This window comes from Camponotus floridanus, unplaced genomic scaffold (assembly GCF_003227725.1).
Source record: "Camponotus floridanus strain SB8 unplaced genomic scaffold, Cflo_v7.5 scaffold106, whole genome shotgun sequence".
In the NCBI taxonomy this organism is placed as follows: Eukaryota; Metazoa; Arthropoda; class Insecta; order Hymenoptera; family Formicidae; genus Camponotus; species Camponotus floridanus.
Genome location: NW_020229222.1, coordinates 187,956 through 201,797, shown reverse-complemented (window position 1 = coordinate 201,797; position 13,842 = coordinate 187,956). Strand labels below are relative to the sequence as shown.

Sequence of the window (13,842 nt, the reverse complement as noted above, 5' to 3'; positions counted from 1 at the left end):
ACTGAGAGAGATAGTTGATTTGCGTCTACTGCTTTCTCACTCTTGGCATGTATGACAGCAAGAGCTACTATACGCCATCTGCACCTAACCTTTTTTTCGCTGACTAAAGCGCTTAACTTTTGTAATCCGAAGCGATTCAATAACTATTAATAGAAAAGAAATATTAAGACAAAGAAAATATTTTCTTATTTATTAAAATATGGTTTTTGCTGCATTTGTGGTGTGGCACTTAAGACACAAATCAGATGGAATTCGGTTTCACAGGTATAGAAATATATATTATAATGATATAATATAATTTGTAAAATGTTAATATATAAAAATAGAATTGAATTGGAATTTTAATATATTTGTAACAAAACTGCATATATTTTCAGATTGCCGAAGAATATAATAAGAAAGAAACAATGGCTTGCAGCAATACAAAAGAAAATAAAAAATATTTCATATACTGAAAACTCTGTTATATGTAGCCAACATTTTACAAAAGATTGCTTTACCATAACAGGTTGTGGAAAAATTTTGTTTAAAAACAGATACAATACCAACTATATTTGATATGCCATTAAGAAATGTATATAATAGAACTGAAGTGGTATGTAAAAGTTAACATTTAATTTTAATTTTGTTGTAATGATGACGTGACATATATACACTCAAACACACAGTTATAAGGAAATGTATATTTATAAAATAAATAATTAAATTTGTGAATAAATTGATCAAATGATGTTATAGCATTATGTTATATTGCATAGAAAATAATAAGAGAATATCCAAATGTCATTAATAAACAACATCCTATAGAAAGATTATTAATATTGGCTTTGTCACGTGTATCATCTTCAATATTTGATAATGTATTGCATATGTTTGAACAGACTCCACTTCAAAATCATAGAACAAATTTAATAAAATTAGTTATACATACGTACTTAGAATTACGATTGCATTATATATGTACCTCAAAAAATTATCAAATGCAAAGAATCAGAAGCAAATTTACAAAATTAATAACTTTCAAAAATCAATAAATAAATAAAGAATTTACAATTTTTCTTGTTATTTGTAAAATCCATCTCCTATAAATATAATTTATATAAAGTTACATAAAATTATATAAAATTATATATTATATAAAATTTTTATTAATTAATAATGTCTTTATAAAACTCATTTCTTAATTTATTCTAATTGTTTTGTAACGGGCGTTTTTTTTGCTCGTGTCGCGGATAACTGTAGTCGTAAGTTCCAAGGAACGAGTTAGGCAAGCGTGAATTAAACGTGCGTACTTTTGAATTTTAATAAGTAGTTTATTATAAAAAAAACGATTTACAGAAAGACAAGAAAAGAAACAAAAAAAAAATGAAATACGAGAGTATGCGTGGGTGGATATGTATGCGCAACTGCACGTAGCCGTATGTGTTCGGCGGATTAGAATCGCTGTCGGCGAAGATAAGACTGATTACATACAAAAGAAAACGTGTGACGCCGGGCGCAAAACTCGCCGTAAACTGTTAGGGCCTCGCTAGATTGAATGCACCTCTCGGTTTTCGCGTTGCGGTGGTCGTGGTTCTGTTTAAGTAGATTTATGCAGTGTAGTCGTAACGTTTCCGGTAATCGGAGTACGGAGGACGGTGCACCCGCGGGTGCAATTCTGATCGCCGTCGGAGTGCGCGTCTTCTTAATTTAACGGTGAGAATTTGATCGCGTTTGTATTTACATGCGGCGAGGGCAATGACCGCGTGACGTGTTGGCGCGTATGTTGACGATTCGTTTCCTCGATATGATTTTTGCTCTCGTGGAACTTCCGTGTACGTTTTCTCGCCACGGGTAATTCGCTGGGAATTTCGGGATTTAGCCGGCGTTTTGGCGGGAACGTCCGCCGGGGGCAGCTCTCCTCTCTGCCTCCTGTTGTGCTGGCTGGATACGGATGGAGTGCGGGGTATGCGCGTGTCCGAGAACTCCCGGATAAATCGGGGTACTCCCCAATCTGATGCACGTTTGCAATACAGGATGCGCTCGGCTGGTGAGATCTGAGGAACTCCTCGTTGTGGCGGGGTACGCCCCACCGCGTTGTCTCCTTAGCCTTAAGAACGCTTTCTAGGTTTCCTTGCTAACTCTTGTCGATTGCTCGCGTTGAGAAGCTTGGAGGAAAAAGGTGCCTAGATCGTCTCGGCAGGCCTTTTTATACCGGCCTAATTAGTTGGCGCCGGCGTGCCTCGTGGTTTCCCCCACCGAACGGGTTGAAAATTCGGCGTTTCGTTCGTGAAGCGAGGGGCGCCGGGCGCGGGGGGAACCCGGCCCGTTCGCTCGGGATTCGTCGGCCGATGTCGGCGCACTTCGCCTCCCAACGGCAATTAAAATTAACGCCGTTAGACAAAAGTCTCAAAATGTGGTGCAAAGCACCCTGCCCTTGCCCGGCGGGTGTTCTGCCGGGCGGCAGCTTCCAGCGATCATCGGCTGGGCATGGTTAGGGGGTGCAAGGGTGCATTGTTATATCACCCCCCCCCCTTAAAAATGTGCCTGAATTTGAGGCACAGCGTTCGTTAGATGTTCCTATGCGGATGCCTACTCTATTTTCCGGTGATAGCGTAGTCTGCCGTCCCCGCTGAACCGGAGGATCCAGCGATCCTGTGGAGTGCGTATTTTATATTTGCGGCTCACATGAACCGCGAAGTGAGGGACTTCTACTATAAGGCCCGGTTCCACCTCCACCTTTATTGGAGGTGCGGTGAGAGGTCCTGCCGGGCGTAGGATTTCCTCTGGTGTTGCGACCGGTTTTATCCTGGCTGGTTCCCTCTCGTACGGGCGTACTGCTTTCCTCGTTGGTGGTGGTGGTGGTGGCGGTTGCAGCAGCATTGCTCTCTTCCGAGCATTTTCGCGGTCGGAACGCTGAATCACTGTTCCGACCCGTGGTGGTCGTGACTGCGGCGGCGGCGTTGGCTCCGGTAGCGGAGTTGGAGGCTCGGTCGGAACCTTGGTTTCGGCGTGTTCGCCGAGGAAGTTAGCGATCGCGTCCAAGATGTCTTGTTCGTTTGCCATCTCGGGAGCGTCTGTGCCGTTGTTCGATTTTGAACGTTTACTCGTCCTCCTCCTCGTTTTCGTCGTTGTTTATGTTTACGTCCTCTGCTTCGGTTTCTTCATTTGTCTCTTTGTCTGCCGGTTTTAGGTCTTGAATATGTACGTGACGAAGCCATTTCCCGCGCTTGCTCCGGAGATCAACGATTACTGGCGAAATTACTCGACGTACTTCGTACGGCCCGCTGAATTTAGGCGCCAGTTTCGCGTTGAATTTGTCAGCCTTTTTGGAGAGCGGGTGCTCTCGCCGCCAAACCCATTCTCCTTTTCCGGGTTTCCAGTCTCTTCTCCTCAGGTCGTAGTGTTTTTGCTGTTTTTCGAATGCCCTGGCTAATTGTATTTGCACTAGTTTGTATGCGTCTTGCAGCTGCTGTTGCAGCTCCTTTGGTGTCGGTGCCGTGTCGTCGCTGTAGTCCGTATTTACTGGTGGTGCTAGCTCTCGGCCGTGGTTTAGATACGCTGGAGTGTATCCTGTGGCGTTGTGTACTGCCGTGTTATAGGCAAACTGTAGTGCTGTTATCCTTGCATCCCAGTTACTTTGATCTTTGCCTGTGAATTGTGCTACCATTGTTTTTATTGTTCTATTGGTTCTTTCTACCGGGTTGCAGTGGGGGGCGTAGGCAGGTGTCGTGATGTGTTTGATTTTGCATTCTTGCAGTCTCTGTTCCAGTTGTTTCGACTTGAATTGAGTGCCATTATCTGAGAGAATACTGTCCGGTTTTCCGTGCCTTAATATGATGCGATCGGTGACTGCTTGCGTTACTGCATCCGCTGTTGCTTTTCTGAGTGGAACCAATTCGACCCACTTTGAAAATCGATCCTGCATTACTAGCAGCCAGGAGTTCCCTTTCTTCGACCTTGGTAGTGGTCCGATTAGGTCTATATTGACTTTCTCCCACGGCCTTCTTACTTCTGTCGCGTGGAGTTTCCCTGCGGGTCTTTGCTGTACAACCTTATGCGTTTGACAGTTCTCGCACTTCCGCACCTGTTTCGTTATGTCGCGGAACATTCCTGGCCAGTAATACTTTTCTGCTATTCTCGCAATAGTTTTGGCTATTCCAAAGTGTCCTGCGGTTGGTTCGTTGTGGTACGTTCTTATCACCTTCTCCCGGATTGGTGTCGGGATGCACAGCTTCCATTGAGTTTGTGTGTTGTTTTCCTTGAAATCCAGCGAGTGGAGGATATGCCGGTATAGTTTGCCGTTTGTTATTTTGTATTCCGGCCTTGCTGTTGGATTTTTTTGTACTTCGTCTCGGATACGTTGATACCATGCGCAGCCCTGTTTCCTTACGGCCGCTACTCCCGGGTGTCTTGACAGGGCGTCCGCTACGCGATTCAGTGTTCCCCGTCGATATTTTATTTCGAACTCATATTGCTGGAGTTCGAACATCCAGCGTGCCAGTCTGCCGGTAGGTGCTTCTATTCTTTGTAACCATTTTAGTGTTTGGTGATCCGTGATGACCGTGAATTTGTATCCTTCCAAATAACTCTTCATTTTCCGGATGCCCCATACTACTGCAAGACATTCTAACTCTGTTGCGCTGTAGTTCTGTTCCGCCTTGTTCAACGTGCGGCTCGCATACGCTACCACTTTTTCGCCGTCGTTGTACATTTGTGTCAGCACTGCGCCTAAACCATACGTGCTGGCGTCCGTCTGTAATAGGAATTCTCGTGTGAAGTCCGGACATGCTAGTATGGGCGCTGATACTAGTTTTTCTTTTAATCTTTTAAATGCTTCGCTCTGTTCTTCCCCCCACGACCACCTTGCGTTTTTCCGTGTTAGTTTAGTTAAAGGCGCCGCGATCTCTGAGAACCCCGCGATGAACCGCCGATACCACGAGGCCATCCCAACGAATTGTCTAATCTGTTTAACTGTACGCGGTTCCGGCCAGTCTACTACCGCGCTTATTTTTTCTGGGTCAGTTCGAATACCTTGTCGGTCTATAATGTGTCCCAGATATTTCAGCTGGTCTACACAAAATTTGCATTTGTCAGGATTCAGACGGAGGTGCGCTTCACGAAGGCGTTCGAATGTTTCCGCTAGTAACTCGAGGTGTTCCTCGAACGTCTTGCTGATCACGATAATATCATCCAGATATACAAATACGTTTGGTTCTAATTCGGGTCCTAAAATCGTGTCTAGCAGTCTTTGAAAAGTTGCTGGCGCGGAATGCAGGCCGAATGGCATTACTTTAAATTGAAATAATCCTCTGCCCGGAATCGTGAAAGCTGTTATTGGCCTGCTTTCTTTGGTCAATGGTACTTGCCAATACCCGTTTTTAAGGTCTAATGTTGACAGATATCTGGCCCCTCTCAGTTTGTCCAATGTTGCCGTTATTTGTGGTAGCGGGTATGCGTCTTTTATCGTTACCTCGTTCACCCGCCGGAAATCGATGCAGAACCGGTGTTTTCCGTCCTTCTTTTTCACAATGACTATTGGCGAGCTCCACGGACTGTGTGATGGTTCGACTATATCTTGTTGTATCATTTCGTCTACTTCCTTGTCTATAATTGCTTGCATTACTGGGTTTCTTGGCCGATATCTTTGTTTAATTGGTCTTTCGTCCCTCAGTCGTATCTCGTGTTGTACCTTGTCTGTCCGTCCTCGTACAGCTTTGAACCGTTTAAATTCGTCCGTCAGAAATTTCTCCAGTCGATTTTTTTCTTTCGGTGTTTGCTTGACTAACCCGGTCGCGTAGCACTTGTCTCCCTTCTTCCCTAGGTGTCGTGGTGGCGGTGGTACGCCTATCTGGAATTCTGCCTGTCCGTCTATCCCTAAGATCACATCGTCTTCTAAGTCCGGGAGGATGGTAAAAATGTGGGCCGTCGTATGGTTCCCCAGGCTCGTTTGTATTTTCATTGTTCCTAGCGTTAATCGTGTTGACCCATCTGCCAAAAGAATTTCGGTCTTATCTTCTTGGATCGTTCCTCCATCTTCAATGAGGATCTCTGCCGTGCGAGGGCTGATTAAGGAGATCTCCGACCCCCCGTCTAATAATGCGTTAAATTCTTGTTTGTGTAATTTAATTACTGTGTATGGACGTGGTGTGAATTTTATATGGGGCTCGGAGTGATTTTTGCGTCCATTTTCCCTCCGTCCCCCTTGTCGTTTCCCGACCATGGATGGCATTCTCTTGTCCATACTCCGTCGCGTCCGCATTGCGAGCAAAATTTTTGTGCTGGTCTTTTGCACTGAGCGCGTGTGTGTCCCCGCTGTTTACAACGCCAGCAGCACTCCTTTTTATTGTAGATTGACGCTACGGCGGAAACTGCCTGTTTCTCGTGTTTCGCTGTTTCTCTTTGCTCCGCTATAATGTCTTCATATTCCGAGGCGCGTCCTTGTAATTCCGCAATGCTTCTGATATCATCTATCCGAACGTAATATTTGTATGCTGGATTCATATTATCGTAAATCAGCTCGAGTTGTTCCTCGCGGGTGTATCCGCCCGCCCTGCGCATTAGTGTCATCATACCCGTGACATATTGTGCAAATTTCTCGCCCGTTTTTTGCCGTTTCCCTAAGATTTCTCGTCTCAGGGCTGCCGCGTATCGGCGTGGCAAAAATTGCTGACGGAAGTCGCGTTCGAAATCCTCCCACGTGTCCCATGTATCGCGTAAATTTCGGAACCACGCTAATGCCTCTCCTCGTAGGAGTTCTGGGAGTCCTTTCAATAATTGCGCTTTCGTGAATGTATATGCTTCCCTTAGTTCCCCCACCCTCTCTAGAAAGGCCGCAGGGTCTTTTCCGTCAAAATGACAGCCCCATTTTCGTATTTGGTTCATACTCTTTCCATCCGGTAAAATATTCTCGAATGGTCCTGCCGCGGAGGGTGTCCGGTATCCCTCGTTTCCGGGTGTGGTTACTGTTACTTGCATCGGTACTTGAAGTTGTGCGCTATTCTGCCCTACCCGAGTCTCAAATTCGTTGGGATGCTCCTCTGAATACGGACCGATTCGCCTACGTAATTCTTCGAAAGATCCGGTGTCGTCTATCTCTAATTTTTGCGCCATTGCTATCAATTGTTCCTTATTTAATTGATATACCCACGCTTTCATCCTTGTTCTTGCCTCTTATAAAACCTGTTCGGGCGCCAATGTAACGGGCGTTTTTTTTGCTCGTGTCGCGGATAACTGTAGTCGTAAGTTCCAAGGAACGAGTTAGGCAAGCGTGAATTAAACGTGCGTACTTTTGAATTTTAATAAGTAGTTTATTATAAAAAAAATGATTTACAGAAAGACAAGAAAAGAAACAAAAAAAAAATGAAATACGAGAGTATGCGTGGGTGGATATGTATGCGCAACTGCACGTAGCCGTATGTGTTCGGCGGATTAGAATCGCTGTCGGCGAAGATAAGACTGATTACATACAAAAGAAAACGTGTGACGCCGGGCGCAAAACTCGCCGTAAACTGTTAGGGCCTCGCTAGATTGAATGCACCTCTCGGTTTTCGCGTTGCGGTGGTCGTGGTTCTGTTTAAGTAGATTTATGCAGTGTAGTCGTAACGTTTCCGGTAATCGGAGTACGGAGGACGGTGCACCCGCGGGTGCAATTCTGATCGCCGTCGGAGTGGGCGTCTTCTTAATTTAACGGTGAGAATTTGATCGCGTTTGTATTTACATGCGGCGAGGGCAATGACCGCGTGACGTGTTGGCGCGTATGTTGACGATTCGTTTCCTCGATATGATTTTTGCTCTCGTGGAACTTCCGTGTACGTTTTCTCGCCACGGGTAATTCGCTGGGAATTTCGGGATTTAGCCGGCGTTTTGGCGGGAACGTCCGCCGGGGGCAGCTCTCCTCTCTGCCTCCTGTTGTGCTGGCTGGATACGGATGGAGTGCGAGGTATGCGCGTGTCCGAGAAATCCCGGATAAATCGGGGTACTCCCCAATCTGATGCACGCTTGCAATACAGGATGCGCTCGGCTGGTGAGATCTGAGGAACTCCTCGTTGTGGCGGGGTACGCCCCACCGCGTTGTCTCCTTAGCCTTAAGAACGCTTTCTAGGTTTCCTTGCTAACTCTTGTCGATTGCTCGCGTTGAGAAGCTTGGAGGAAAAAGGTGCCTAGATCGTCTCGGCAGGCCTTTTTATACCGGCCTAATTAGTTGGCGCCGGCGTGCCTCGTGGTTTCCCCCACCGAACGGGTTGAAAATTCGGCGTTTCGTTCGTGGAGCGAGGGGCGCCGGGCGCGGGGGGAACCCGGCCCGTTCGCTCGGGATTCGTCGGCCGATGTCGGCGCACTTCGCCTCCCAACGGCAATTAAAATTAACGCCGTTAGACAAAAGTCTCAAAATGTGGTGCAAAGCACCCTGCCCTTGCCCGGCGGGTGTTCTGCCGGGCGGCAGCTTCCAGCGATCATCGGCTGGGCATGGTTAGGGGGTGCAAGGGTGCATTGTTATAGTTTTTACATTTTTCTTTTATATCTTTTCCAAAATACATATAATAGAACTTTATTTTTATATTTATTTTAAGCATTTTTTATATTTCTTTCGTATATTTTACATTTTTTTACATAGTCTATAATTTATTTATTTCTTTTTTACATTTTCACATGTTTACTCTTCTATATCAATTCTATATACTTAACCTATAATAACCTTAACAATACAAATATGGCGACTATTGACAGCATTTTAAGCTAGAATGAGAAAGTAGTAGACGCAAAACAACTATCTCTCTCGCAAACTGCCAACTTCTGGCTTCACTTTTTAGAGAGAATGCTTGGTCTATATATATATGTCGTTGTATAGCACACATTTTTCATAAGACATAACAGTAAGGTTTCGACCAATCGCATTGCTCAATTTGGTTAAGCCTTTCGCATATGAATTGCCACAACCATAAACATAAAACGTAAACGTAAGCTGAAGAATCAATCAGAATCTTGCTTTAGTTTTATGTATTCTAGAAGACGATAGAAATGATGATAAAGTTAGCCGTAAGCAGAAGTAACTAGGATTTTAACCGGTTGAAATCCTAGCGTGGCCACCCCCTTTTATCTTTTAAACTAAAAGAGATAGACCGTAACAAATATATATGAAATTAAATGGCTTGAACGGAACTTTATTGTGAGTATAGTGATTGATTACAAAATTTATCTGTATTGAAGAACGGAGAGATATGCATAATTTTTTTATAATAATGTAGATATTTTGATATAATAAAAGTTATAGCGCTGTTTGAAACGAATATAACAATGTATGATTTAAATATTTTACATATTATACGAGATTTTCCGGCTTGAAATATCGCGGGCGATGTCCACCATTTCATTTTCGGCCCTGCGATATAACCAACTTCTGACTGAGTATCATGATTAAATAACAACATGACATACGTCAATCTCTAATGCACGACTATAACGACTGCTATAACGTGTAAGTTATATAACAGTTATATTGTTGAGTGGGAAATTACAACTAACAGTTATATAATTGGTTATATTACTTGGTGTTTGCTGGGTAATAAATACTTACCCAACAGTTATTTATTAACAATAAAATTCTTCTTATAAAGATAAAAATTCAATCCCGTTTAATTCCTAGTTCTAGTATTCTAGTACTTTTCCGTGATTCCGTTTTCCGAAATTCCGACTGCCATGTGACAGCACCCTAAGATTTAAAAAATTGACCAATCACAGTCGAGTATTCTCTTAATATTTGTCTGTGATTGGTCAATTTCTTAAGTCTTACGTCTTAAGTTTCCTTAAAATCTCATTGTAGACGCCGCTTTACGCGTGGCGGAAGACGACGCGGTAAAGGCTATAGCACACACTTCTCATAAGACAGAACAGTAAGGTTTCGACCAATCGCGTTGCTCAATTTGATTACGGATGGCCAAATTGAGCAACGTGATTGGTCGAAACTTTACTGTTATGTCTTATGGAAAGTGTGTGCTATAGCCTTAAGTCAATACAAAAGTTGGATTGAGTTCAACTTTGGCTGTGTTCTTTTTTTACTGGCAGTGCTACCAAGATGACATTATAATAAAGGTGTCTTTTCATGGTGACACTCGATACTCATTTTCAGCGTCAAAAAGGTAATCACGATTGTCGCCAGCGATAGTTGAAATCCATGAAAAGGAGTAGTCAAATTTTGAACGATTCTAATCTATTTTATAGTGACAATAACCGCAGCGTATACATAAAAATATCAAATATATTAAAAATGATGACAATGTAACTTAAAATAAATAAGATTAAGTAATTTTTTTTTTACAGCAAAAATGATCTTTTTATAAAAAAAACTATTTTGATAATGTTGTATTCTTTTTCCAATACAGAACATTTGTATCAACATTAGAAATGTCGTTTGCGTACAAATATCATACGTGGCTAAAGGAATGCGTGACAATATCATCAATATTATCAATAAAAAAAAGAAGAAAAATAAGCGAAGAAAAATACTTGCAGTACTAGCAATTTATGAATTAAATAAAAAAAAACAGAAAAAGTTTATAGTGATAAACGCTTTTGGATTGAACCAATATTTCAAAAACATCATACTCATGAGTCTAATTTACACCGTTAGTTGGTACGCGCATCAAGTTGGTGTGGATTAAATTTTGATACGTCCCTGTTTACACTGTTCCATCTCACAACAGGTTAGGTTAGGTTTTTAATCCAGATAAAGTTCAATGTTTTTGGTAATGGAGGGATGAGTAATTCTGTGTAAAGTATCAGTCTATTTATAGTAAAAGTAACGAAAAGTAATGGAGAAAAAACGAAGAACAAATTGTAGCGTCATTTACAAGTGTTACTCGAAATTTTAAATATGCAGCAAAAAGCCAGGAAAAAACATCTGAGGAATATGATGAAACGTATGAGAATGAGATTGAGAAAATTATGCCTTCAACAGAGAAATGAATTATTAGTACAATGGAGTCAAATGACCGATCCGATATTACCGATCCTTACTTTAAATTGTATTCAATACTGAAGAAGAATGTGGACCAAAAAGAGGAGCAATGATTTTTGGCAAAGAATCGTAGGAGAGCATTTCACTCTGTCAGAATGGCTGGCCACTTTTCGAATGTCGAAAGAAACTTTCACAATGTTTTGTGACATTATTTGAACCCAAGTCACTTTTCCTAGTATCCAGACAACCTTTATCTGTCAAAAAGCAGGTTGCAATAGCTCTGTATAAATTAGTAAGTTGTGCCGAGTACAGAGTCGTTGGCGATGTGATGGGTGTTCATAAATCGACAGTTCGAAAGTGCTTATGTAGAGTGACCATCACCATTAACAACGTTATGGTACAAGATAACATATTTATGCCTTCTGAAAATGAAGCTCAGTTCATATCGCTCCAATTTAAAAAAAGAAGCTTTATTCCACAATTGATTTGGTGTATTGACGGAACACACATCCCAATTACCGCACCACATGAAGGTTATCGAGACTTTGTGAATAGGAAAGGATGGACATCATATAATATAATGACTGTTGTCGATCACAATGGAAGGTAAGCGTGAAAAGCTGAGCTTGGAAAATACCAAAATCTAAAATTATTAAATTATCTGTTATGTTAGGTTCAGAAATGTTGTAATAAAATATCCTGGGAGCACGATGCTGCCGTATTCAAGGATAGTAGCATATACAAGAATGCACAGACCATTATTCCTCAGGTAAATGTTAAATTCTTTTGTTCGACGTAAATTTGATTGTATTTTTATGTAATACTAATATAATATTATATGAATTTCAGACATCTAAAAACATCGATGGTGTGGATATACATGATTGTAGGTGACTCAGCTTATCCTATATTACCGTGGTTCATCAAAGGCTATTTAGGCACATTATCATCAGAAGAAGAGATTCTTTTAATGTATATTTGAACTCTGCACGAGTTTCAGTGAAATGACATTCGGTCAGTTAAAAGCTAGATGGAGAATTTTATGCAAAAAAATGGATTGTGCTTATACGATTTTGTCCATAAATCATTCTTGCTTGTTGCACAATTTTGTAGAAAGTGACAAAGAACGGTTTTTTATTGAATGGTTAGACGAAGTGTCCAACAGTGATCAGTTGTCATCAACCAATAGCTGTACAAAATCGTGATAAAGATTGCCTACTTGGTGTAGCAGTGAGTAACCACTTAAAACAGTATTTTGCAGCCAGTTATCCTTTGCGGAAAGCTCTCATCCGATAGTGGATAGCAGTGGATATTAATATTATTTCCATGTGTATATTTGAATTAAATAATATAATTTTGACATCTTTTTATATCTTTTATTTCTTTAATTTGTACATCTTTTATATGCAACATTACAGCTTTTATATGTGTACAGGGTGTTGCATCAACATACAGATCATTACGACGGGTTACCTGCCTATAGGCGCGCAAAGCCGATAAAATAGAATAGGCAATTCAGATCATTCGCGCACACAATTATCGACGTATTATATGTATATACTAGCTGTCACGCTATGAACGCATAATAAGCTTAGAAGAAGAAATCACAACGAAAAATATATTTTTTGTAAAAGAATTATAAACTATAGTCGTATAACATTTTATAAAAGTATATGTTTAATATTTATACTTTATATTTTTTTTTCACACACACAGATACACAATACTAAATTTTTTGATAAAACAATACGTCGCACAAAACTTTTTCGCACTCTGCTTAACATATGTGGCGATATTTGCAAAAAAGCAGTTCGTATACGATTAATTAAATCGTCTCTATTTTGTGGTAAAGTTTCATATACCTTGTCTTTTAAATATCTCCACAGAAAAAAATCTAATGGTGTCAGATCCGGAGATCGCGGCGGCCACTCCTGGAAATGACTATATTTGCCAATCCATCTGTTTGGAAATTTCCTGTTTAAGATGGTACGGGCGACAATTGTAGTATGGGCAGGATGGCCATCTTGTTGGAAAATTATGGTTCTCCTCAAAGCTAATGGTACATTTTCCAAAAAATCATCTAATGTATTCTCGATGAAATCGGCATATACTTTTCCATTGATATGCTGATTTTCTGGGAAAAAGAACGGCCCAATAATCATATCGTCCAGAATGCCCGCCCAAACATTAACACTATAATATCCTTAGATATGAGTTGTTTTGCGGCAATGAGGGTTTTCTTCAGCATAATGATGTTTATTATGTCGATTAATGCGTCCGTCACTATGAAATATGCACTATGAAATATGCACTGTCGTCTGTTCATAAATTTTTTTTAAAAATGCATCATTTATCACATTATCAAGGTCAATCGAGAATCTTTAATAATTCTATGCACTTTTGTATATTTTATTTGTAGATCACGTCCAATGGCTCGTGTACTGGTGTGCGGGTTTTCGAGTGCCATCCTCACTGCATCAATTGATTCTTTTGCTCTTGATGGGACTCGCTGTGGCTTCCGTAAAGCATGCAACGTGCCATGTTCGCATAATCTTACACATAAACTATGAAAAAGGCCATGTCCTGGGTATCTCCTCTCTGGGAAACGTTCTGCATATAATGCTGCTGCTCGTCTTTAGTTTTTATGACATTCGCCATAAATTAATAACATATCGACAAGTTCGTGATTTTCGTAGTGCACCATATATGCAGTGGTATAAAAATTTTATTTGTTTAAAAAATTGTCAAATCTGATTGTCAATTGTTGTGTGCAATATCTGAAAATGGAGGGTGTGCAATACGGAAATCAAGAACTTGTCGATATGTTGTTAATTTATGGCGAATGTCATAAAAACCAAAGACGAGCAACAGCATTATATGCAGAACGTTTTCCAGAGAGGAGACACCCA

At 41.2% G+C, this 13,842-nt stretch overlaps 1 protein-coding gene across 1 annotated transcript; it reads left to right on the top strand.

The window, feature by feature from the left end:
- The first annotated feature begins 8,369 nt into the window (after positions 1-8,369).
- On the top strand, positions 8,370-11,915 carry LOC105249452 (protein ALP1-like). Its single transcript, XM_011254935.1, has 4 exons — positions 8,370-8,448; positions 11,170-11,539; positions 11,607-11,702; positions 11,783-11,915. Exons 1-4 carry the CDS (start codon positions 8,370-8,372, stop codon positions 11,913-11,915), a joined length of 678 nt encoding a protein of 225 aa, XP_011253237.1.
- Positions 11,916-13,842: the final 1,927 nt, after the last annotated feature.

Excerpts from the sequence above, each read along its gene's own strand:
- LOC105249452 (XM_011254935.1), top strand. The coding sequence starts at position 8,370 with ATGTGGTGCAAAGCACCCTGCCCTTGCCCGGCGGGTGTTCTGCCGGGC. Across the intron at positions 11,540-11,606 it reads GTTGTCGATCACAATGGAAG|GTTCAGAAATGTTGTAATAA; the intron begins GTAAGCGTGAAA and ends CTGTTATGTTAG. Across the intron at positions 11,703-11,782 it reads CACAGACCATTATTCCTCAG|ACATCTAAAAACATCGATGG; the intron begins GTAAATGTTAAA and ends TATGAATTTCAG.